This window comes from Astatotilapia calliptera, chromosome 3 (genome assembly GCF_964374335.1).
Source record: "Astatotilapia calliptera chromosome 3, fAstCal68.1, whole genome shotgun sequence".
In the NCBI taxonomy this organism is placed as follows: domain Eukaryota; kingdom Metazoa; phylum Chordata; class Actinopteri; order Cichliformes; family Cichlidae; genus Astatotilapia; species Astatotilapia calliptera.
In genome coordinates this window covers 423,435-450,000 of record NC_137424.1, presented here as the reverse complement: position 1 = coordinate 450,000, position 26,566 = coordinate 423,435, and the positions used below count along the sequence as shown (strand labels likewise).

The 26,566-nt window shown below is 42.6% G+C and overlaps 1 protein-coding gene and 1 long non-coding RNA gene across 2 annotated transcripts in view; both read right to left on the bottom strand.

The window, feature by feature from the left end:
• LOC145426168 (uncharacterized) overlaps nt 1–26,566 on the bottom strand; it is a 537,068-nt gene that overhangs the window by 241,951 nt on the left and 268,551 nt on the right. The window lies entirely within an intron of this gene.
• LOC145426124 (NLR family CARD domain-containing protein 3-like) overlaps nt 1,299–26,566 on the bottom strand; it is a 44,399-nt gene continuing 19,131 nt past the window's right edge. The window contains exons 3-6 of the mRNA XM_080299646.1: nt 3,870–3,963; nt 3,231–3,297; nt 2,186–2,998; nt 1,299–1,399 (exon numbers count right to left, since the gene is read on the bottom strand). Of these exons, the coding sequence (XP_080155772.1) occupies nt 1,299–1,399; nt 2,186–2,998; nt 3,231–3,297; nt 3,870–3,963 (1,075 nt within the window). The remainder of the gene's footprint in view (nt 1,400–2,185; nt 2,999–3,230; nt 3,298–3,869; nt 3,964–26,566) is intronic.

Here is a 26,566-nt window from a genome sequence, read left to right as displayed (position 1 = left end):
CACGAGCTAAGGTGTGAAAATGGGTGTGGTTCACCAGAGGTGAGGGAAGCCACCAAGCTGAAGAAGGAGTCCTATCGGGCTTGGTTAGCCTGTCGGACTTTGGCAGCAGCTGATAGGTATAGAAAGCCCAAGTGGCTCAAGCAGGTGTTGAAAAGGAGAGTTTGTCCTCAAGTCGAACTTCAGATACAGGAGGAACAATGCGTCTTTCCAGACAGTGATGGAGGGGTGAGAAGACGAAGCTTCTTATGAATGACACAATACTAGATAACAAAGGAAATATATATGAGTAAACCAGTCTATTTCGGAAGGCCCATACACTATATAGTATTATTAATTGCAGCTGATTTAAAGATTAAAGCCTAATTGTTTAAACTCACTTTTTAGAATGTTCTCAATATGTTCCTTATAATGCCTATTTGAATGACTTTGATGAAGTTTAATTAAGAGTCCGTTTTGATTATAGCATGACAAGTTAGTGTCATGCAGTATGTCACTTTTGGTTGATCTCTCACAGCTACAGCAGAAAGAAAACACTAACATATACCAACTTGTACTAGTGTGTTTCCTTTAAATGTCTTTTTTTGTCTATTTCTATAGTGTTTTTAAGACTGTGGTTGGTGTACTGAACAAACAGCTGTGGTGAAAGCATGTGGACCTTCACTTTATGACTGAGGGAGTCATGCCACCCACCACTTTAACCACACTCTCTTGTTCTGATATACAGCAGAGAAAATAAACATTTAATAGCATTTACTGAAAAGCTTTGTTTGTCTCTGATTATATATATTATTAAATTGAAAATAATAAATTACACAGCAGTGAAGAGTAGATTTCATCACAGTAGGTGTCTTTCAGAAAGGGCTGTAAGAATTCATCCACTGTTATCTTGTTCAATACCACACACTGCAGAGAAGCTACTGGAATGCTTATTCTATACATGTTGATTATCTTATTAATATTTTTACTTCTTCACTATGTACAAATCTGGATATTGTAGCTCCTCCGAAAAATAAAGCCTCATTACATAAAACAAATAGTAATGTCATTCGACCTCAGCATTTGCAGTGTGTAGTGTGGACACTCCATTCCAGGCACCAGTAAACTATTTCCTGAATCCAGCAGGTTCAGGTTTCTCAGATTTAAGGACTGGGAGCTGAGAACTTAAGAGAGACCTCTACAGTTTCTCATTGAGAGGTTAATGCCATTCAGACTTCAGAGGGGATAAAACCAAAACAGCTGACAACAGCTCTCCTGTTTAAGAAAAAAAAAAAGCTTATTAACTTTTTTTAGATATTTACTTACAGAGCTTTGCTGGAGACTTTGACCACTGGCAGCAGCCTCAGAGGAGGCTCCTCTGATGCAAAGTATTTCTTTAGGTCAAACACATCCAGATCTTTTTCTGATGATGGAGAACGATGATTCAGTTCATTCAGACAGTGGAAGAGATTGATGCTTTTCTCTGAACACAGATTCTGACTGAGCTTCTTAATGTACTCGACTGTTTCCTGATTGGCCTGTGAATTATTTCCTGTCTGTGTCAGCAGACCTCGTAGGAGAGCCTGATTGGTCTGCAGTGAAAGACCCAAGAGGAAGCGGAGGAACAAGTCCCAGTGTCCATTTCGACTCTGTAGAACCTTGTTCACAGCACTCAGGTAGAAGCGTTTCTCTAAACATTGTCTTGTTTCAGACTTCTGGTGTGTTGTTTGTTGTTCTTCCAGCAGATTGAGTCCAGAGTTGAAGAAGGTCAGATGGACATAAAGAGCAGCCAGAAACTCCTGAACACTCAGATGGATGAAGCAGAACACCTTGTCCTGGTACAACCCACTTTCTTCTTTAATGATCTGTGTCAACACTCCTGAGTACACTGAGGCTGCTGTGATATCAATGCCACAATCGGTCAGTTCAGATTCATAGATGATCAGGTTTCCTTTCTGCAGCTGATCAAAAGCCAGTTTTCCTAGAGACTCAATCATCGTCCTGCTCTCTGGACTCCAGTGTGGATCTGTCTCAGCTCCTCCATCATACTTGACCTTCTTCACTTTGGCCTGAACCACCAGGAAGTGGATGTACATCTCAGTCAGCGTCTTGGGCAGCTCTCCTCCCTCTCTGGTTTTCAGCACATCCTCCAGAACTGTAGCAGTGATCCAGCAGAAGACTGGGATGTGGCACATGATGTGGAGACTGCGTGATGTCTTGATGTGGGAGATGATCCTCCTGGCCTGATCCTCATCTCTGAATCTCTTCCTGAAATACTCCTTCTTCTGTGGGTCAGTGAAACCTCTGACCTCTGTCACCATGTCAACACAGTCAGAAGGAATCTGACTGGCTGCTGCAGGTCGTGTGGTTATCCAGAGGTGAGCAGAGGGAAGTAGTTCCCTCCTGATGAGATTAATCAGAAGTACGTTAAGTGTCGTGGACTCTGCGATATTAGTCACACTCTCAGTGTTGTTGAAGTCTAGGGAAGGGTTACACTCATCCAGACCATCAAAGATGAACACAACCTGGAAGTCTTCAAAGCTGCAGATTCCTGCGTCTTTGGTTTCAGTAAAGAAGTGATGAACAAGTTTCACCAAGCTGAACTTTTCCTCCTTCAGCACATTCAATTCTCTGAAAGTGAATGGAAATATGAACTGGATGTCCTGGCTGGCTTTGTCTTCAGCCCAGTCAAGGCTGTATTTCTGTGTTAGGACTGTTTTCCCCATGCCAGCCAACCCCATTGTTAGCACTGTTCTGATTGGTTCATCTTGCCCAGATAAGCATTTAAAGATGTCTTCTTGTCTGATTGTTGTTTTTGGTCTGTCTGGTTTCCTGGATGCTGTTTCAATCTGTCTGACTTCATGCTCATTATTGACCTCTGCAGTCACTCCCTCTATGATGTAGAACTCTGTGTAGATCTGGTTTAGAAGGGTTGGATTTACTGCTTCACCAGTCGCTTGAGACACACACTGAAACTTCCCCTTCAGGTTTGCTTTCAGATTATGCTGACACTTTTTAATAGCTGCAAATTGAAAAAAAACATCAACTAAGATGACAGTAACACAGAAACAATCACTTCATCAGCTTGTTAGATTAACACTTATTTTTATTTTCATTATTCTTGTTGTGCTAACTATTTAGCTTACCGTATTTTCACGACTATAAGGCGCACATAAAAGTCTTAGGTTTTCTTCAAAAAGTGTGGCGCGCCCTATAGTGCAGTGCGCCCTGTGTGTGTTGTAAGGAGGACGTACTAGAGAACACCATGAGAACACTAAAGGGGGAAGTGTGGGCGTTGATTGTATATACAATCGCACATACCTGTATAAAAGAACAGGTATGTGCGTTATGCAGAACATCGTTGTTTTAACAACCCTGAAAATGGCAAAGAGATACGCTTATGAAGCACAGTTTAAACTGAAGGCCATCAGCTACGCGGAGGAACATGGAAATCGAGCAGCCGCAAGAGAATTTAAGATTAATGAATCGATGGTTCGCAAGTGGAGGAAGCTGAAAAACGAGCTCCGACAGGTCAAGGTCTTTGATCTCAACGGGACATTCCTGGTTAAATAAAGGTTAAATAAAAAAATAAATAAATAAAGAAGATGCAGCTGAGTTTCCGCGGACATAAGGCGAGGTGGCCTGAGTTGGAGGAAAGACTCGAGCAGTGGATCATTGAGCAAAGAACGAGTGGGAGAAGCGTTTTGACGGTCACTATTCGACTAAAAGCAGTAATGCTAGCAGAAGAAATGAAAATTGAACATTTCCAAGGAGGTCCATCTTGGTGCTTTCATTTCATGAAACGGTGCCATTTTTCCATCTGGACCAGGACTACGGTAGTGCAGCAATGTCCAGCGGATTATAATGAAAAGCTGGCCATCTTCCGCTCCTACTGCGGCAAACACATCGCCGACAAAAACATCCAGCCCAGCCACATCACTAACATGGACGAGGTGCCGCTCACTTTCGACATCCCGGTGAGTCACACTGTGGAGAAGAAGGGGACCAGCACGGTAGCAATACACACGACGGGGCACGATAAGTCTTCTTTTACTGTTGTGCTTGGCTGCCATGCTAATGGACAGAAACTGCCGCCTATGGTGATTTTTAAGAGAAAGACTTTGCCTAAAGAGATGTTTCCAGCAGGAGTCATCATTAAGGCAAATGAAAAGGGCTGGGTGGATGAGGAAATGATGAAAGAGTGGCTGAGGGAGGTGTATGTAAGGAGACCAGGTGGTTTTTTTCCACACATCACCATCGCTGTTGATCTGTGACTCTATGCGTGCCCATCTCACAGCCGATGTGAAAAAACAAGTGAAGCAAATGAACTGTGAGCTTGCTGTCATTCTGGGAGGCCTGAAAAAAGGAACTCAAACCGCTGGACATCGGTGTGAACCGGCCGTTCAAAGTAAGGCTGCGAGCGGCGTGGGAGCGATGGATGACCGATGGAGACCACTAAGAGTGGAAGGCAGCACGTTACGCCACAATTTGCGAATGGATAGTAGATGCTTGGGCTAACATATCTGTTGGCACTGTTGTTCAAGCTTTCATTTCCGAGGAGCCGCACTGCACGGAAAGTGACTCTGACAGTGAAGAAAGTGAACCTGGAATGTTTGATGGAGATTTAGCGCAGCTGTTCAATTCAGAAACAGAGGATGAGGACTTGGGTTTGATTGATGACGATTACCGGTAATAAAAATGTGAGTACCAAACTCAGTTTTGCTCCCGCTTTATTTTTAAATATACATACTTGTATGCGCCATATAATCAGGTGCGCCTTATGTGTGTGTTAAATACAGTAATGGCACACATAACTGAGACTGCACCTTTTAGTACGGTGCGTCTTATGGTCGTGAAAATACGGTACCTAAGTCATGAGGAATACAGCTGTACAGTTTGTCAGTTTACAATGAATCAGTAAAGAACATGTGCACAGTGCACTGTATAATTTCAACACAGACCTCAAACTTTACAGAAAACATTTGTTTTAAACTGGTTACAATTATTAATGGAGAGTCATCATTTATTTTAAGAGCTGTCCCTCCAGCTTGCAGTCTACAGTTTCACAATCTGACGGCAAAGTCACAGTGTTGTTCACCTCGCCCTCTGGTCAGTTAAGAGATTTATTATGAAAATCCCAATGTCCTGATGAAATTCAATTCATCCCTCCATTTTCTTGCGCTTATCAGGTTGGTCAGAGGGCCCGGTGGCGCCAGTGTCCAGCAGCCTCGCCTCTGTCAGTGCGCCCCAGGGCAACTGTGGCTACAATGTAGCTTGCCATTGCCAGTGTATGAATGTGTGTGTGAATGTGTGTTAATGGGTGAATGACTGAATGTAGTGTAAAGCGCTTTGGGGTCCTTAGGGACTGAGTAAAGCGCTATACAAATGCAGGCCATTTACCATTTCAATATCACAATATTTACAAATCACCAATAATAAATATCCAGGGTTGACAGATGTGGTTATGAATAAATATCAAGAAAATAGATGGCAAAATTAACGAGTAAGAAAAAGTGTATGCAAAAGGATGTAACTATTGCAGCATTTACAGTGTATTAGATGGAGGAGTTGTACAAGGAGTTGGCCACGGGGTTTCTGTGGCTCAGGTGGTAGAACAGATCAGCTACTAATTGGTAGGTTGGAGGTTCGGTACTTAGCTTCCCCAGTCTGCAACCCCAAATTGCCAACCTGCTGCCCCAGCATGCAACAACAGCATAGAGGACAGCATTGACCACAACAGACTAATAGAAAATCCTGAGCATCCGACAGATGTTGAAGGACCTCAGCCACCTGAGAAAATAGAGATGACTCTGGCCCGTCCTGTAAAGTACAGTAGTGTTTTTAACCCGGTCCAAATAACCACCAACACTAATTGCTTGTCTTTGGACTTTGGGATTAAGCTAAAGTACCAGGGGAGAACATGCAAACTCCACAAAGAAAGCTCCCGCCCTGATGGAGGAATTGAACCTTCTTACTTAGAGGAAATAGTGCTAACCACCGTTTCACCATATATTTTACTCTACATTCTTTCAAATCACAACATCAGTTTCTTGAATACACTTTATACTGGACAGTAAAGATCCTACAATAATAAAGAGAAAGCTCCAATAAATTGATAACACTCCATAAGTAAGAACTTGGCAGTAATGGGAAAGAAAAACTCCCTTTTAACAGGGAGAAACCTGCAGAAGAACAGGGCTCAGAAATATAAGATGGTGTTGTCAAGCAGATGGTGTGTTGATTGCATTTAGAAGGTGTTAGAGTTGATTATTTAAGAATGTCTTTTTTTTTTTTTGTCATTTGTGCACAGTCAAATGACCATTGCTTTTATGTGTCCTAATGAGGCTGTCATTGTGCAGAAAGAGCTAACGATTAGAAGATTTATTTACAGCTTTAGAAAATGTTCATTGCTAATATGTGTGCTGATAAAATGTTTCCCCCGTATTACACTGCAGACATAAGATGTAGGAAGATGTCTCTTTGCTGTATTTTTTCTGTTGCACACAAGAAACCACAAGTTCCTGTTTTACATAATATATAAGTTTAGCAGGACTGGTCACTTCTATGGAAGCCCGTTTCCGCCACTAAAAAAAAAAAAAAAGCTAGTATCCATAACTCGAAATTTCGAGTTATTATCTCGAAATTTCGAGTTAGCTCTGCCAATCAAAAATATACGTGAATGAGGTCGCTTTCTTGTTACCCGGAAGCATATGGCGCAGGACGGCGCACTCAAAAACGGATCCCAACAAATTAAAGTATGTTTGCTGATAGTAACACCATGTGATTCAGCTAATAACACAGGGATTTCATCATTTGTGAAGCCAGGCTGAAAACACTCAGCAATCTGTGCATTCACGACTGGATGTAATACCGGTAGCTTAGCTGTAGCATTTGTAGCTGAGGGCTTCAGCTTCCGGGTAACATGGAAATGACGTCATTCACGTAGATTACTGATTGGCAGCGCTAACTCGAAATTTCGAGTTGCTTTTCTCGAAATTTCGAGTTATTATCTCGAAATTTCGAGAAAATAACTCGAAATTTTGAGTTATGGATCCTTTTTTTTTTTTTTTAGTGGCGGAAACGGGCTTCCATACACTTCTGCTTTTGTACATGTTGGGGTGTTAAAAAGTCATGCCTGAATAGAGTGACTTAAGACGTTGTTGAAGTAGTTTTCTCTGGTCCCCTCCCCAATCAGACCAGGAGTGACATGTTTAGCCGCATGTTCTCCTTAAATTGCTGGCTGTCTGAGTGGTGTCCCAGAAACGATGTGGGCTTCATAGATAATTGGAAAACCTTCTGGAGGAAACCTGGTCTTGATAGGAGAGACGGCATCCATCCCACTTTAGATGGAGCAGCTCTCATTTCTAGAAATATGGACAAATTTATTAATCCCCCCAAAATATGACTATCCAGAGTTGGGACCAGGAAGCAGAGTTGCAGTCTTACATGCCTCTCTGCAGCTTCTCTCCTCCTGCTACCCCCCCCCCCCCCCCATCTCCATAGAGACTGTGTCAGCTCCCAAACAGACAAAAAACAAACTAAAAACCAGCAACAAACAACTTAAACATAAACAATTACAAAGAAAGAACAATACAGTATCCACATCTGGGAAAGAATGTCTCGGACTCCCGGACCATCAGCACCGGCTCCCCTCAGGGCTGTGTTCTTTCTCCTCTGCTCTTCTCCCTGTACACCAACTGCTGCACCTCCACCCACCAGTCTGTCAAGCTAATCAAGTTTGCAGATGACACCACCGTTATCGGACTCATCTCGGACGGGGATGAGTCTGCCTACAGGAGGGAGGTTGAACGTCTGGTGTCCTGGTGCAGCCACAACAACCTGGTGCTGAATGCCCAAAAGACAGTGAAGATTATTGTGGACTTCAGGAAGCACACAGCTCCACTCCCCCCCATCATCCTGACTGACACCCCCATCACCTCTGTGGACTCGTTCCGCTTCCTGGGTACCACCATCACCCAGGACCTGAAGTGGGAGCCCACCATCACTTCCGTCATTAAGAAAGCTCAGCAGAGGATATACTTCCTGAGGCAGCTGAAGAAATTCAACCTGCCAACACGGACGATGATGCAATTCTACGCTGCAATCATCGAGTCCATCCTCACCTCCTCCATCACCGTGTGGTACGCTGGAGCCACTATCAGGGACAAACAGAGACTGCAGCGTGTTGTGCGCTCTGCTGAGAAGGTGGTTGGCTGCAGACTCCCATCTCTGCAGGACCTGTACACCTCCAGGACACTGGGGCATGCAGCTCGGATCTCAGCTGACCCTTCTCACCCTGGACACAGTCTGTTTGACCTGCTCCCCTCAGGCAAGAGGCTCCGGTCCATTCGCACCAGAACCTCTCACCATAAGAACAGTTTCTTCCCCTCTGCTGTCGGACACATGAACAATAACCATATGACTGTTCCCACCACTAACACATGACCCTACGCTGTGTTCACTGCATCATTCCATGTTTGGCACTGATCACCACCTGCACTCATGTATATATCATGTATATATCTATCCACTTAGCACTTTTAATTCTTATTCTTATTTTTATATTTTTATGACAGTATGTTTGCACTGAAGCACCGCAGCAATTTCCTAATGTTGTAAACCTCCTCAACATTTGACAATAAAACCCTTTCTGATTCTGATTCTGATCTGAACCAAAGAGTAAAACAGTGAAATGTGGATAATTAAATATTAGGTCTCTCTCCTCCAAGTCTCTGTTGGTACATGACTTAATAATTGATCAACAAATTGATTTACTCTGCCTTACAGAAACCTGGTTGCAGCCGGATGATTATGTTAGTTTAAATGAATCAACACCCCCAAGTCATTCTAACTACCAGAAATCTCGAAGCACAGGCCGGGGGGGCGGTGTGGCAGCAATTTTTCACACCAGCCTATTAATTAATGAAAGACCAAGTGAGACTTTTAATTCATTTGAAAGCCTGATGCTTAGCCTCGTCCACCCCAGCTGTAAAACTCAGACACCAGTCTTACTTGTTATCATCTATCGTCCACCTGGACCTTACACAGAGTTTCTGTCTGATTTCTCAGACTTTTTATCTGATTTAGTTCTCAGCTCAGATAAAATAATTATTGTGGGTGATTTTAACATCCATGTAGATGCTAAAAATGACAGCCTCAACATGGCATTTAATCTGTTATTAGACTCAATTGGTTTCTCTCAAAATGTAAAAGAACCCACCCACCACTTTAATCACACTCTAGATCTTGTTTTAACATATGGCATAGACACTGAACATTTAACAGTGTTTCCTGAAAACCCTCTCCTGTCTGATCATTTCCCGATAACATTTACATTTACAATAATTGATTACACAGCGGTGGAGAGTAGACTTTATCACAGTAGATGTATTTCTGAAAGCGCTCTAACTAAGTTTAAGAATATAATCCACCCACTGTTATCATCTTCAATGCCCTGTACCAACATAGAGCAGAGCAGCTATCTGAACGCTACCCCAACCGAGGTCGATTATCTTGTTAATAATTTCACCTCCTCACTACGTACGACTCTGGATACTGTAGCTCCTGTGAAAACTAAGGTCTCTAATCAGAAGTACCTGACTCCGTGGTATAATTCTCAAACACATACCCTAAAGCAGATGACTCGTAATCTGGAGAGGAAATGGCGTGTCACAAATTTAGAGGATCATCATTTAGCCTGGAGAAATAGTTTGCTGCTTTATGAGAAAGCCCTCCGCAAAGCCAGAACATCTTACTATTCATCACTGATTGAAGAAAATAAGAACAACCCCAGGTTTCTCTTCAGCACTGTAGCCAGGCTGACAAAAAGTCAGAGCTCTTTTGAGCCAACAATCCCTTTAACGTTAACTAGTAATGACTTCATGAACTTCTTCACAAATAAAATTTTTATCATTAGAGAAAAAATTACCAGTAATCATCCCACAGATGTAATATTATCTACAGCTACTCTTAGTACCATTGATGTTAAGTTAGACTCTTTTTCTCCAATTGAACTTTCTGAGTTAACTTCAATAATTACTTCCTCCAAGCCATCAACGTGTCTTTTAGACCCCATTCCTACAAAACTGCTCAAAGAAATCCTGCCATTAATTAATTCTTCAATCTTAAATATCATCAACCTATCTCTAATGATCGGCTATGTACTACAGGCCTTCAAGCTAGCTGTAGTTAAACCTTTACTCAAAAAGCCATCTCTAGACCCAGCAGTCTTAGCTAATTATAGGCCAATCTCCAACCTTCCTTTCATATTAAAAATCCTTTAAAGAGTAGTTGTCAAACAGCTAACAGATCATCTGCAGAGGAATGGTTTATTTGAAGAGTTTCAGTCAGGTTTCAGAGCTCATCACAGCACAGAAACAGCTTTAGTGAAGGTTACAAATGATCTTCTTATGGCCTCTGACAGTGGACTCATCTCTGTGCTTGTCCTGCTAGACCTTAGTGCAGCATTCGATACTGTCGACCATAATATCCTATTAGAGCGATTAGAACATGCTGTAGGTATTACAGGTACTGTACTGCAGTGGTTTGTATCATATCTATCTAACAGACTCCAATTTGTTCATGTAAATGGAGAGTCCTCTTCACACACTGAGGTTAATTATGGAGTTCCACAGGGTTCAGTGCTAGGACCAATTGTGTTTACATTATACATGCTTCCCTTAGGCAGTATCATTAGAAGACATAGCATACATTTTCACTGCAGATGACACCCAGCTCTATCTGTCCATGAAGCCAGATAACACACACCAATTAGTTAAACTGCAGGAATGTCTTAAAGACATAAAGACCTGGATGGCCGCTAACTTTCTGCTTCTTAATTCAGATAAAACTGAGGTTATTGTACTCGGCCCTGAAAAGCCTAGAAATATGGTATCTAATCAGATTCTTACTCTGGATGGCATTACCTTGGCCTCCAGTAACGCTGTGAGGAACCTTGGAGTCATTTTTGACCAGGACATGTCCTTCAATGCACATATTAAACAAATATGTAAGACTGCTTTCTTCCATTTGCGCAACATCTCTAAAATTAAAAATATCCTGTCTCAGAGTGACGCTGAAAAACTAGTTCATGCATTTATTACTTCCAGGCTGGACGACTGTAATTCATTATTATCAGGAAGTCCAAAAAACTCACTGAAAAGCCTTCAGCTAATCCAAAATGCTGCAGCAAGAGTACTGACAGGGACTAGAAAGAGAGAGCATATTTCTCCTGTTTTGGCTTCCCTTCATTGGCTTCCTGTTAAATCCAGAATTGAATTCAAAATCCTGCTCCTCACATACAAGGTCTTAAATAATCAGGCCCCATCTTATCTTAATGACCTTGTAGTACCATATCACCCTATTAGAGCACTTCGCTCTCGCTCTGCAGGCCTACTTGTTGTTCCTAGAGTATTTAAAAGTAGAATGGGAGGGAGAGCCTTCAGTTTTCAGGCCCCTCTTCTGTGGAACCAGCTTCCAGTTTGGATTCAGGAGACAGACACTATCTCTACTTTCAAGATTAGGCTTAAAACTTTCCTTTTTGCTAAAGCATATAGTTAGGGCTGGACCAGGTGACCCTGAATCCTCCCTTAGTTATGCTGCAATAGACATAGGCTGCCGGGGGATTCCCATGATGCATTGAGTTTTTCCTTTCCAGTCACCTTTCTCACTCACTATGTGTTAATAGACCTCTCTGCATTGAATCATATCTGTTATTAACCTCTGTCTCTCTTCCACAGCATGTCTTCTATCCTGTCTTCCTTCTCTCACCCCAACCGGTCGCAGCAGATGGCCCCGCCCCTCCCTGAGCCTGGTTCTGCCGGAGGTTTCTTCCTGTCAAAAGGGAGTTTTTCCTTCCCACTGTTGCCAAAGTGCTTGCTCATAGGGGGTCATATGATTGTTGGGTTTTTCTCTGTATCTATGAAGCACCTTGAGGCAACTTATGTTGTGATTTGGCGCTATATAAATAAAATTGAATTGAATTGAAAACACTCACATAAGATGCAGACCTTCACAATAAAACAGGAACTTACACATGAAAGGACACAAACTAAGAAACGCAGACTAGATACAGGAACACACGGGCAGAATAGGGTAAACACGAACCAGAGGAAGAACAGAACCAAAATCGCGAAGAGAAAACACAAAACGCTGGGTCAAAAGGACCCAGGATCATGACACCAAATGGCTGAATTGCCACCTCAGCAAGCAGTCCAGTTCTATAGAGTCTTGTTATGAAGTACTAATTTTATTCAGATGTGTTGCAGCAGGGACACATTTAAAAGTTTCAGGAAGCAGGCCCTCGAGGACTGGAGTTTGACACCCGTGCTTCAGTTGATCCAAAATGCTGAAACAAGAATTCTGACAGGGATTAGAAAGAGAGAGCAGATTTCTCTAATATTGGCTTCCCATCATTGGCTCCCTGTTAAATGCAGAACTGAATTCAAAATCCTCACCTAAGAGACGAGAGACTCAACAGGTTGTTTGCACTGAATAAATGGCTTATATCAGCATGTACTGACCACTCAGTGCATTTTATCAACAATTTTAACATTTTTTTGGGAATGCAGGCATCTGTTTAAAGCAAATGGACAAGTCAGGGGTGAAACTGTTCACCTCTACTTGTTTTATTCCATACGTCATCCATCTGTGCTTGGTGCCAAGGCTGAGATAAACAAGGAGTTATCTCATAAAGAGGAACAAACAGTACTCCAAGAACAGACAAAGCCCAGCAGAAACCTTGAGGAGGAGCCTCATCTGCCCCCACCCCGAAAGAGCTTAAGAAAGGAGAGACATCAGAGGCAAGAAGAGGGGTCCTTATTTGCCTCCAACTCTCTCAACAACACCAACAACCAGGACCAGGGACCACGACCTTCCCCAGTCCCCCAAACCCCTGACAGGCCATCACCCCCCCCCTCCCCTCTCCCTCCTCCCCACACCTGAAATTCACTGAGGAGATGATGGAGCGGGTCAATGCTGGGCTCAGATCTACCCCCCGGCCCAATCCCTTTTTGTCCCCCATAAACCCCCCACCAGAGCAGCCAAAGGTTCGCCATCGAGCCCCGCCCCCAACAGAGCAATCGAAGTTACATTGCCCAGCCTCGCCCCCCTTAGTTCCTCCTTACCACCTTCATGCCCTGTCTCCACAGTCTGATGTGTGATGTGTGAAGGGTCTGGGCTGCGAGGATTATGGCAGTGGTGACTTTTCCCAGGAGAAGCTGGGACCCTGTTTACTAGAAGGTTTTAAAATTTCTGTACTTTAGGTGACAGAAGGAGACATGTGGCCTGGTCAAAACACAGAGAGCTGCAATCTAAAAGATCTTTAAATAATTTAAACATACCTTGTGTGCCACAGACTGCTCCCAAACATGAGGGGGCAAATAATACCTCTAAAACACTTAAGTTGGCTTTATTAAACGTTAGATCTTTAGCTGGGAAAACATTTTTAATTAATGATTTAATCACTGAGCACAGCCTTGATTTTATGTTTTTAACTTAAACTTGGTTGGACCAAAGTAACAGTGGAGCTGTTCTCATCGAGACGACCCCTCCTAACTACAGTTTTATCAGTGAGGCCAGGGTGAGCAGGAGAGGAGGGGGGGTTGCTGTCTTATTTAATGAATCATTTCAATGTAAGCAGCTATCTTCCGGAAGTTTTCAGTCTTTTGAATATGTGGCTTTACAGCTGAAGGCCCCATCCAAAGTTGTGTTTCTTAATGTTTACAGGCCTCCCAAATACTGCACAGACTTTTTTAATGACCTCAGTGAACTGCTGTCTGTGATCTGTGTTGATTTCGACTGTGTAATTATTGTTGGGGATTTTAACATCCATGTGGACCACCCTCAGGACAAAGGGACTAAAGACCTGAGTAACACTTGTGAGATTATTCTGTTATCATATGTTATCTTATATCTGTAGTTAAAGTAGTTGAATTATGTTAACTGCTGTAGGTCATATAATTTCCTTTAGTTTAGATGGTGTGCTGTGTATGTAGTTTAGTTCTCATTATACTTTTGGGTTAAAAGAACATATTCATTTTGGAGTTCATTAGATAAAGTGTGCATCACTCTGTATCCTTGATCTGCTGTGAATGTCTCACACTGTTTCTTGACATTTCATACTGCTGAATCATGAAGAGGACCTTGTGCCGATAATAGAGGAGACAGACCACATTCCATACCCCCACCTTTACAGAGAGCAGAAAGACAGGGAGCCGAGGTCATAACTTAGGCGCCGTAACAGAGAAAGAATGTGAATGTTTAGGCTTTTACGACTAGGTGGGGGCCACTAGAGGGTATAAGAAGCTGTAAAATCTGCCACCATGTTGAGACATGCGGCTGACCCTCTGGCAGCATCTCTCCCGTCCGGACGTTTTAATGCTCTTTGTGTTGAATTGTATGGAAATAAATGATTGTTGATTGAGCATTTATACACCGAGTATTGTCCTTCCTTCAGCCCAAAGATTAAAAGAATTGGGAGATTTTAACAACTTGGTGCCTGGTGACCCGGATCTTTGGTGTGCTGAGGAGGGGCAGATTTGGCCTGCGGTGAGATCGTGAGACGAGGCGAACAGAGGACCGGTCCAAATATAAAAAGGTAAGCACAGCCTGTTGTATTATAAATACCAAATGTGCATATTGGGCTTTCCAAATTAATGGTATGAGATAATTAGTGCGAAGAGAATGCTTTAAGATCTAAGGTTGATGCCTAGTGTACCTGTGGAAATTAAGTTTGTTCATGGTGTGGCGACCCTCCTGTCCGTGGACGCACGGGCCGGTCCAGCGGCATCTGGGTGCCGAGGTGGTGACTTGAGAACTTAGGACTCCCGCATAGCTACAGAATAACACTGGAACGGCCGTGTAATCACGGGTTCACATTTATTCTGGAATAGAACAAGAGAATGCTTTCACATCTAAGGTTGAGTTCGATCATAGGTGAAATATAAAAAGGTTGAATTCCTCGCTTCAGTGGTTGAAATTGCTGTTTGCCTGTCCCCTGATGAGTGTGAAATTAAATAAAGAGGGAATTTGGAGCCACATAGAGATAGACGGGCATAATTGGGTGTATTACTCTGTGGTGTAAGAAAAAAGGAATAGAGGAGTTAAAGTAGTAAGAGGTGAGTAGTGGTGTGAAATATGTCTGGTTTTAAAACTGACGTAGAGAAAGGAGAAATGGAGGGAGAGTGGAGAATTATTGAGAAGCAGAGAGAGGAGTGTGTTGGGAGACTGGCATGCAGTCTGCACTGTAAAGGTGGGCGTGTTGCCTGCTTATCTGTTTAACAGTGATGAAAATGATATTAAATAAATCTCTTAGTGTGTTAATACAGGTGGCTACGGACCTGGACCAACCGCCCCCCACAAGCACAGCGGCCGAAGCAAAATTATAGTAGTGGTAACCACACCCAGCAAGAATCAGCAGCTGTGGAAAAGACAGCAGCTAGCAGAGAATTAGAGGAGAAATTAAGAGAAGTTTTAACACATAAAATTGGGGCCAACAGACTTGTGGAGGTTGGGAAGGCGTCCAGAGCATCACAACAAAAGGTGAAACAAAAACACACACCAGCAGAGAAATGTAAGAGAAAGGCTCCTTGTAAGGTAATGCCTTGTTTGAAAAAAGGTTAAAAATAACCCGCTTACAAATGCACACACACGCAATGAAGAAACAGCTTACACTCATGAACACGTGAAGATTTTCCGGCAAGATTGAGACAGGGAAATTTAACATACACATATTGTTTTTAATGATGAAGTTTATCTATTATTAACAAATAAACCCTCTGGGATGCAGGACAACAATTTAACCTCAAAGAAAAAAGAGACTGGTCTGACCAACCAGTGATGGAACAACAAATTTAGTGGTTAAGAGTCAAATTGTGACATGTTTTCTGCTGATTGAACAACACAAGTGATTACTGGCGGAAAGAAATTTCTTTTTGTGAGTTTAAACATGATCTTAAGAATTGGAACATGTGCATGTTGTCCTGTCAACTTGGTGGGTTATGAGTTGATTATATCGTGAGAAAGAAAAAAAAAAGGGGGGGGGAGAGAAGGCTGACACAGGGCCTGCCCCGGTGTTTCTCCCCTCTCTTTGTAATACAGCCAACACAACATCATTTTCATGTTCGTTTGTTTTTGTTTTGTTTTGTTTTTTGTTCTTTCTCTTTATGTTTACTTACAGGCTGCTTTGCCAGCCCTGGAAGCCGAGGCTGACCTGGACTCCTGCTCTCCCCTCTACCATCTTCGACGTGACCCTGACCAAATGCCGCAGCAGCTAGACACACCACAACAACCTGAAAATGTCGACAATGCTGCAGGAAAGCGATCTCATGCAGCAGAGACGGAGAGCATTAAAACCAAGGCCCGCTTCACTACACGGGGGAAAATTCTCAGACAGCTTCAGCTGACAGAGCTGTGACGAGACGCACGTCAAGCCCGAATGAAAAGTAAGGCCGAGCAAAGGAATGCTGACCTTAACAACTCTGCATTAACACTGTGCAGGACAGTGATGGACCAACACAGATGATCGGGCAGCAAAAAGGGCGTGACCGAGACAGGAGGAGCAACTGAGGTCAGAAGGCACCTCAGAATGGACAAAAACACAGAAGAAGATGCAGGTAGAAAGGACTGCCCCAATTGGGGTCAGAACCAGGATGGACAGAACTTTGAGCAGCAGCAGCAGCAATGGTCGCAAACAGACTGAAAAGGAGGAGGGCAGGACCCCAGGGCACGCTTCAGGCCGTGGTTTACCCAAGACACCAGAACAGGAAAGTGATGAACACACACACACACACACCTAAATTGAAATGCTGAGTCACTGAGAAGTGATGCACACACATACACATGCACACGCTTGTGCAATGAAGAGTGACGCACACACACACACACACACACGCTGATACAATGAAGAATGCTTTGCTCACAAATGCTTATGCTGATATGCAAAATGCTGCACACAAACATCCAAATATACAGAATTTGTTATAAGAAGCCATTGATTACTTAGAATGTGTTTTATGTCACCCAGAGGACATTTATGTAGATTTAAGGAACAAGGTCTAAAACAGTTTGGTTATGAAAACAATGTCTGTGCGTGGTGTCTGTTTATGGCTCAAGGCCTTGATTGAATTGTTTATTGTGCTTCACATAGCCCTGGTGAGGAACAGTGGCACAGAGTGAAAATGATGAACTAATAGAGTAAGTTTTAGGTCGGAGTACCGCATTTTCTGTGATTGAGATTTAATTCAAGGAGGAACAAAAGGTGTTACGGCACCTGAGGTTCTTGTTCCCACACAATATTGTCCCAGGAGAAGCAAAAAAATTTCCTGTGAATTTCTGGTTGATTTTTTGGGTTTTGCTTAGCGCTAGCTTGATTTTATCAGTGAGCTTTGGGTTGTGTTCTTTCTCTAAGAGAGAGAAATGGTTTTTATGCTTGGACATGTCTGCAACGGGCCCTAGGATGTGTTATTTTAGTACTATTTTGTTGGTTAGGTCTGTTTTCGTTTTTGTTACAGTGCACTGAGATAAGAAAATCTGAGAGGTGTGATCCACCGGTGGTGATATGTTGATATTTTGTGAGCGGGAGACTCCATTATCAGCAATATCTGGTATGAATGTGTGTGGATGAATGCATGTGACTGGACTGTGATGGACTGACTTGATACTGAGACAAGGACTGCACCAACTTTAGGATTAGTAAATGCCGACAAACAATTCACCCAGCTGGCAAGAGAAGGGTGGATGCTTTGCTTTGTTTTGTTTTTGCAGGAGCAGGAGGATAAGATAGACTGGAGGAGGAGACTGTAGCTTCACATGAGTATGAACTGCAGACTTAATACTTTGGTTGCTAATTTTGAGTTACTGATGTTTGCATTAAGAAAGCTGTGCTATATTAGCTGTGTTTTGATTAAGGTATCATGTTATATTATTGGGAATGCCAAATGCTACAGTGGAGAAAACTTTTGATATCACTCATGACTGGAATATGTTACTATTAACCATAGCAGGCCACTGTAGAAAGTCAATTAAAGTTTATAGAGGAAAATTGCCAAAACTTTAACAATATTTATGAACAGTGTTGATCAAGTTACTTGAAAAAAGTAATCGGATTACAGTAACGCGTTACTGCCCATCTCTGTTTATGAATAACAGGGGAATAGTAGACTGGCCACATTCATAATAGAGATATGCAATAACAAACATTGGTTCACGTGATTTAGGTTCTCGCTTGAAATAGTAAATTATTAAAAGTAGAATATAACCGACAGGTGCATGTGATAGGAGGTGGTGCTGCACAAGAACAAGAGCAAAATAAAGAAAAATATTGTGTTTAGCTGTGAGAAATTAAAATTAAAATGTACCATTACACTCAGAGGATCAATATGAAATTCAATATATGCTAATTTTGTATGAAGTACATGACTGATAACTGTTCTGTGCTGAGCTTTTGTTTTTACAGCACCCACTTGACCACACCAACAGTTTCTCGCCACCAACAGGGGGTACTTGCAAAGAATAGGGAGGAATATCATCAAAACTGGGAAAGGTAAGCCCCGAAGGGGGTGATAACACCATAACTTTCACTTATGGTCAAATTCTCAAAATTTGACCCCAAACTTGAAAATTCTTCAAACGTTTAGAGACAGAGTGGATAAACATAATGTCGCAAACCACATAAGGATGGAGCATTTGAATCAATAAGATGGGGAAATAACACGCAGTAAAATGTTGATCATGTTGATTATGTTTATTCCAGTGTGATTATGTTTATTCCAGTGTGCAGAGCAAGGTTATTATTATTAACCTCTGGGTGGTCTTGGGTCGATTTGTGGCTATTTTCAAATTTTGATTACCTGCCATTTGCACTGTGTTGAATGGAATATAGCGAAAGTCTGCAAAAAAAAGTTCGGTCACATTTACTGTTAAAATTTCAGTATGACTTCCGGAAATTAGCTTCAGTGGCTAAGCTAGCGATAAACTTACACTATCGGTCCTAGTGGTCGATTTGTGCCCCATTGAAACCCATTATAAACGCTATTTTTCACGGCAAAAAAATTACGGTCAAATCGATCGTGATCGGTTATGCTTCCGTTTCCGTTTGCAGTACTGGCCTTAGAGTTGTAATTGTTTTATTTGTCCACCGGGTGGCGCCCTTGCTCCACATTTGACCCCGGGCTGGAAAACAGCGGGCTGCTTAAACAGACCTGCGGGAAACGAAGCCTCATTTCCGGCGTGCAGCAGCGGCTTCGCCCGCTGATCGGGCGGGACAATTTTCGGCCCCTAGGACCGTTTGAGGGTGCATTTTTTTTTAATCAACAGGAAATGACGTATTTGTTGTGACGTGGTACCGGACGTGTGTGTTGGAAAAAGGGGTCCGACGCAACATGCCCCGGTCATCGTCGGGAGTAAACCCGGGAGGATGCACTGATTTCGGCCTAGAGGAGCAGCATTTGCCGCCTGGAGACCATTTTCTGGTCCTGAAAAAAAAAAAAAAAGGCGATCGAAATGAAGGTTGGTGCCAATCTTTAGTCCATCTAAAGGCCTAATTATAATAACAATCAAATATTACTTCAAATGTTTGTTTTTTTAAATATTTCGTTTTGTTTTGGGGGGCTAAAAAAAACGGTGCGCTCACGTAATTAAACTGCGATTAAAAGGGTTAAAATCCGCGAAATGTAATTAAAACTTGATATGAATATTTCAAGGAGAAGTAGGTCTAAAAGATTGGCTAATTTAAAGTGGAAAAAAATATTAATATATACATTTTTTACAGCGCTTTTTAAGGCGTGGTCGATTTGTGGCTCTAAGCCCGATAGTGTATGCATTTTTGTAGGACCCCCCAGAGGCTAAGATGGCGTTGGACATCTTCAGGGCAGAAAAGGGTTGGTGTGACCAAGGTGTGGTTTGGCTTGTTTGTGTGTACATTTCAAAATGTTAAAGCTCCGGATGGACCAGTTACCAGGGCATGGAAGGATGACAGACTTTATTACATGAGGAGAAGGGAATTTTCTGGGATTGAAGATCCTCAGGGTGAGTGGTTGACTAAAGCATGCATAAAATAATCATTTTGTTATTGAATGTTAATTAATTGATAATTGGCCACATTTACAGTTGTGTTGACTTGTTGTGGACGCAGTCTACTTCATGTTTAAGGATTCTAATTAACAGATTGAACACTAAGAGAAGAATAGGCAGTGCCACACTATCAGATGCGAGTGATGGTTGGGCTCAGTGATGAATTAGGATGATGAATTCGACAATGAGGGAAAAACAGTGGGTAAAAAGGGAGTGACAAATGTGTAGTTCATATTAACACACAGATTTTGTTTTTAGGTAGTTAATTAAATTGGTTTTATTCTCTAACACAGGATGACAAGGCTGGAGCAATTGCACTCGAGAGACGAATGTCTGACACTTTCTGAGATATGATGTCACTAACCTTCTCTTTTAATTTTCTAGCTCCGATGAATTGACACATGGGAGTGTGTCAAAAAGGGGGAAGTTGAGTCTGAACATCAAACAATGGTTTTATGAACATTTTATGACTTTATTTGTGTGTTTAATAATTTAGGTATGGTAAAACTTAAGCTTATAATGTGTTAGACTTAGAAATGGTTCATTGGACTCATTGGGTAAATGCAAACACGCTTACACACATAGATTATGATTAGAATAAGTCCCTGGGTCAGAGAGTCCTGAACATGAGATTCTAAACCAACTTTGAATCACTAGAGGAACAATGGATAACAACATTAGATTATCAAGGCTAAGGAGAGAGGTGTTTTGGTTTTCTGCTTTGCAGAGAAAGGAACCGACACCAGACGAGGTCACGGAGAGATGAGGATCCTTCACAGCAGAGACAGACGTAGGGACTGCCGAGACAGCAACTGGGGTCAAGCGTCATGGCGTTTGGGCTCCTCGAGAAGACGGATCCCATAAACACAGCAATAACCATGAAGGGGTTGGCGAAAACCAGGAACACCGGACCAACGAGGTTCGAGAGGCTCTTGGTAAAAGGGGGGACACGGCGGTGACCCCAAAATACACCGATCTTTGTTTGAAATTGGGGCAGAATAATCTCCTGATCTGTGCAACGATTAAAGGGTGGTCTAACCCCGGAGGTCGAAGAAAGAAGCTGAGAATCGCCCAACTGGAAGATACTGGTAGCTGCAGCAATAAAAAATAAAGGTTAAAAGCTCCCTAGACAGAGGTTCTAGTCTAAGTACATTTGAAAGGTATAAGGTGGCATCAAAATAGGGGGTGGGAAACTGGAGCACCAAAATAAAGCTGTAGGAGAACTGGAGAGTGATGGGAGTGTCATCTGTACTTTGTTGTTGTAATCATAGTTTTTCTTGAATCTGAACTGCACAAACACAGAGGTCATCCCACATATGGTCCACCCGTTAAAGGGGGACAGAGGGCCTCAGGACCAAGAAGAACTGGACCTTGCAATGCTGGAGTGTATGTTGAAAGTGATCTCTTTTTAAGAGATCAAAAGGGGGAATTGTGAGATTATTCTGTTATCATATGTTATCTTATATCTGTAGTTAAAGTAGTTGAATTATGTTAACTGCTGTAGGTCATATAATTTCCTTTAGTTTAGATGGTGTGCTATGTATGTAGTTTAGTTCTCATTATACTTTTGGGTTAAAAGAACATATTCATTTTGGAGTTCATTAGATAAAGTGTGCATCACTCTGTATCCTTGATCTGCTGTGAATGTCTCACACTGTTTCTTGACATTTCATACTGCTGAATCATGAAGAGGACCTTGTGCCGATAATAGAGGAGACAGGCCACATTCCATACCCCCACCTTTACAGAGAGCAGAAAGACAGGGAGCCGAGGTCATAACTTAGGCGCCGTAACAGAGAAAGAATGTGAATGTTTAGGCTTTTACGACTAGGTGGGGGCCACTAGAGGGTATAAGAAGCTGTAAAATCTGCCACCATGTTGAGACATGCGGCTGACCCTCTGGCAGCATCTCTCCCGTCCGGACGTTTTAATGCTCTTTGTGTTGAATTGTATGGAAATAAATGATTGTTGATTGAGCATTTATACACCAAGTATTGTCCTTCCTTCAGCCCAAAGATTAAAAGAATTGGGAGATTTTAACACACTCTGGGCAACTTTGGGCTGACTCAGCATGTAACAGAGGCCACACATAATAGAGGACACACTCTTGACCTACTGATCTCCAAGGGCCTGAGAATTTCAAACGTTACGGTGTCTGATATGGGCCTGTCTGATCATTACTTTGTTTTCTTTGAAAGTAAAATCTCAGCCCACACAAATATATCAACAACAGTGATCACAAAACGGTGTATAACTGAACACAGTAGTGAGATCTTTAACCAGGTCTTCCCATTAACACCTGATCTGTCCAGAGGTTCAGTCAATGAGCTCGTCAATAGCTTCAATGCTAAAATGTTAAATGTAATGGACACAATTGCTCCCATTAAGGTGAAGGTGACCTCTGGAAGAAAAACGTCTCCATGGAGAAACTCCACACTGGTGAAAAATGAAAAAACAGAGTGTAGGAAAGCTGAGCGCAGATGGAGAAAAACAAACCTCCAGGTTCATCATGACATCTATAAAGAGAAACTTCACAATTATAATTTACAACTGAGGAGTGCAAGGAGGTCCTACTCCTCTGACATCATCACCAAAAACAGGCATAATGCTCCGGTCTTATTTTCTACAGTTGACAGGCTAACAAACCCTCCTGTGTCAGTGGCAGCTGAACTTCATTCGACCATGGCCTGCAATGACTTTGCCAAATTCTTCAAAGAAAAAATCCAAAAGATTAGACAAGCAGTTGGTACATCAACAGCAGATCCAGGATATGTACTGTGTCCACCAAAAAACTGCTTAAACACCATGAAACAGTTTGACCCTATTAACAGCAAAGACCTGGAGGACATCTTAGGTAAACTGAACTCCTCCTCCTGCTGTTTAGATGTCCTGCCAACAAGTTTTTTCAAAAAGGTCTCAAAGACTTTAGAGTCAGACCTGTTACAGATCGTCAACTTTTCTTTAATATCAGCTGTGTTTCCAGAACCACTAAAAACTGCTGTAATCAAACCTATACTGAAAAAGGACAATCTTGACAAGACACAAATGAACAACTATAGGCCCATCTCAAATCTCCCATTTTTAAGTAAGATCATTGAAAAAGCCGTTTCTCAACAGCTCAATTACTTCTTAAAACAGAATAACTGCTATGATGCCTTCCAGTCAGGTTTTAGACAGAACCACAGCACTGAAACTGCTCTTACCAAAGTGTTTAATGACATATGTCTGAATATAGACAGTGGAACAATGTCAGTCTTAGTTTTACTGGATCTCAGTGCAGCATTTGATACAGTTGACCACAACATATTACTCAAACGACTGGAGAACTGGGCAGGTCTTTCAGGAACTGTACTAAACTGGTTCAAAACATACTTAGGAAAAAGGAAATACTTTGTCTCAATAGGTAACTAATTCCCCCACCTCTCCCCCCTCCATAGAGCCATCACCACCTTCAAACCGTTCACCTACAACACCCCCCTCCTCACCCCACACAAAAGAGGATTTCACACCACCTCCTCCCACCACAACTCTTCATATTCATGAAGCAGATGTGAGGAAGCAGTTTAAGAACCTGAATGCTCGGAAAGCTCCCGGCCCAGACGGTGTGTCTCCTGCCACCCTCAGACACTGTGCAAACGAGCTGGCCCCAGTGTTTTCTGGCATTTTCAACTCCTCACTGCAGGCATGTCATGTGCCTGCCTGCTTCAAGTCCTCCACCATAATCCCTGTCCCCAAGAAACCTAGGATCACTGGACTAAATGACTACAGACCCGTGGCTCTGACATCTGTGGTCATGAAGTCCTTTGAGCGCCTAGTTCTCTCCCATCTCAGGACCCTCACGGCCCCCCTCCTGGACCCCCTGCAGTTTGCATATAGAGCCAACAGGTCTGTAGACGACGCCATCAACATGGCCCTACACTTCATCCTGCAGCATCTGGACTCCCCAGGAACCTACGCCAGGATCCTGTTTGTGGACTTCAGCTCTGCCTTCAACACCATCCTTCCAGACCATCTCCGAGACAAGCTTTCCCAGATGAATGTGCCTGATCCCATCTGCCGGTGGATCACTGACTTCCTGACGGACAGGAAGCAGCATGTGAGGCTGGGAAAGAATGTCTCGGACTCCCGGACCATCAGCACCGGCTCCCCTCAGGGCTGTGTTCTTTCTCCTCTGCTCTTCTCCCTGTACACCAACTGCTGCACCTCCACCCACCAGTCTGTCAAGCTAATCAAGTTTGCAGATGACACCACCGTTATTGGACTCATCTCAGACGGGGACGAGTCTGCCTACAGGAGGGAGGTTGAACGTCTGGTGTCCTGGTGCAGCCACAACAACCTGGTGCTGAATGCCCAGAAGACAGTGGAGATTATTGTGGACTTCAGGAAGCACACAGCCCCACTCCCCCCCATCATCCTGACTGACACCCCCATCACCTCTGTGGACTCATTCCGCTTCCTGGGTACCACCATCACCCAGGACCTGAAGTGGGAGCCCACCATCACCTCCGTCATCAAGAAAGCCCAGCAGAGGATATACTTCCTGAGGCAGCTGAAGAAATTCAACCTGCCAACACGGACGATGATGCAGTTCTACACTGCAATCATCGAGTCCATCCTCACCTCCTCCATCACCGTGTGGTACGCTGGAGCCACTATCAGGGACAAACAGAGACTGCAGCGTGTTGTGCGCTCTGCTGAGAAGGTGATTGGCTGCAGACTCCCATCTCTGCAGGACCTGTACACCTCCAGGACATTGCGGCGTGCAGCTCGGATCTCAGCTGACCCTTCTCACCCTGGACACAGTCTGTTTGACCTGCTCCCCTCAGGCAGGAGGCTCCGGTCCATCCGCACCAGAACCTCTCGCCATAAGAACAGTTTCTTCCCCTCTGCTGTTGGACACATGAACAATAACCATATGACTGTCCCCGCCACTAACACATGACTCTACGCTGTGTTCACTGTATCATTCCATGTTTGGCACTGATCACCATCTGCACTCATGTATATATCTTTCAACGTAGCACTCTTAATTCTTACTCTCATGTATATATCTCATGTATATCTCATGCACATATCTTTCCACGTAGCACTTTTAATTCTTATCCCTACTTTTATTTTTTCCATGTCTATTTAAGTGTTATTTATGACACCATGTTTGCACTGAAGCACCGCAGCAATTTCCTAATGTTGTAAACCTGCTCAACATTTGGCAATAAACCCCATTCTGATTCTGATTCTGATTCTGATTCTAACTTCACATCTGAGCAGACAAGTATCACATGTGGAGTTCCCCAAGGTTCCATCTTGGGACCCCTTCTGTTTAACATTTACATGCTCCCACTGGCACAGATTATAAAGAACAACAAAATAAACTAGCATAGCTATGCAGATGACACACAAATATATATCACAATGTCACCAGGAGACCGAGGCCCCGTACAGGCTCTTGGTAAATGCATTGAGGAAATTAATGACTGGTTGTGCCACAATTTTCTCCAGCTAAACAAAAACAAAACTGAGGTAATAGTGTTTGGAGCCAAAGAAAAACAATTACAGGTCACCAGAGAACTTCAATCTATACACCTAAAAAAAAAGATCTGATGTCTCAACAGGACCTGGAAAAACTAGTCCACGCATTCATCTTTAGTAGACTTGATTACTGTAACAGCATCTTTACAGGTCTACCTAAAAAATCAGTCAGACAACTACAGCTCATTCAGAACTCTGCTCCTCGAGTCCTCCCTAAGACCAAAAAAGTGGACCACATCAGTCCAGCTCTGATGTCTTTACACTGGCTGCCTGTCCGTCAGAGGATAGACTTTAAAGTTCTGATGCTGGTCTATAAAGCTCTGAATGGTTTAGGACCAAAATACATCAGTGACCTCCTGACCCAGTATTAACCTTCCAGATCCCTCAGGTCATCTGGATCCGGTCTTTTATCAGTTCCCAGAGTCAGAACCAGACACGGAGAAGCTGCATTCAGCTTTTATGCTCCTTATATCTGGAACAAACTCCCAATAAGCCTCAGCTCAGCTGAAACACTCAGTTTAGTTAAATCCAGGTTGAAGACTCACTTATTCTCAGCTGCATTTAAATAAAGCACCAAATCCGCACTTAAGCTTAAATTTCAAAACTTACATTTTAACTACTGATTTTATCTACTATTCTGATTTTATCTGTTTTGATTTTTGATTTTATATACTGTTTTGTTTGTTTGTTAGTTAGTTTGTTTGTTTGCTTGTTTTAATCAATTTTAAATCATGCTTTTTATTTGTTTTTGTTTCTAATGTCTCTGTAAAGCACTTTGAATCACCTTGTTGTTGAATTGTGCTATACAAATAAACTTGCCTTGCCTTGCCTTGCCTTAAATTTCAAAACTTAGATTTTAACTACTGATTTTATCTACTGTTCTGATTTTATCTACTGTTTTTTTGATCAATTTTAAATCATGCTTTTTATTTGTTTTTGTTTTTTAATGTCTCTGTAAAGCACTTTGAATCACCTTATTGCTGAATTGTGC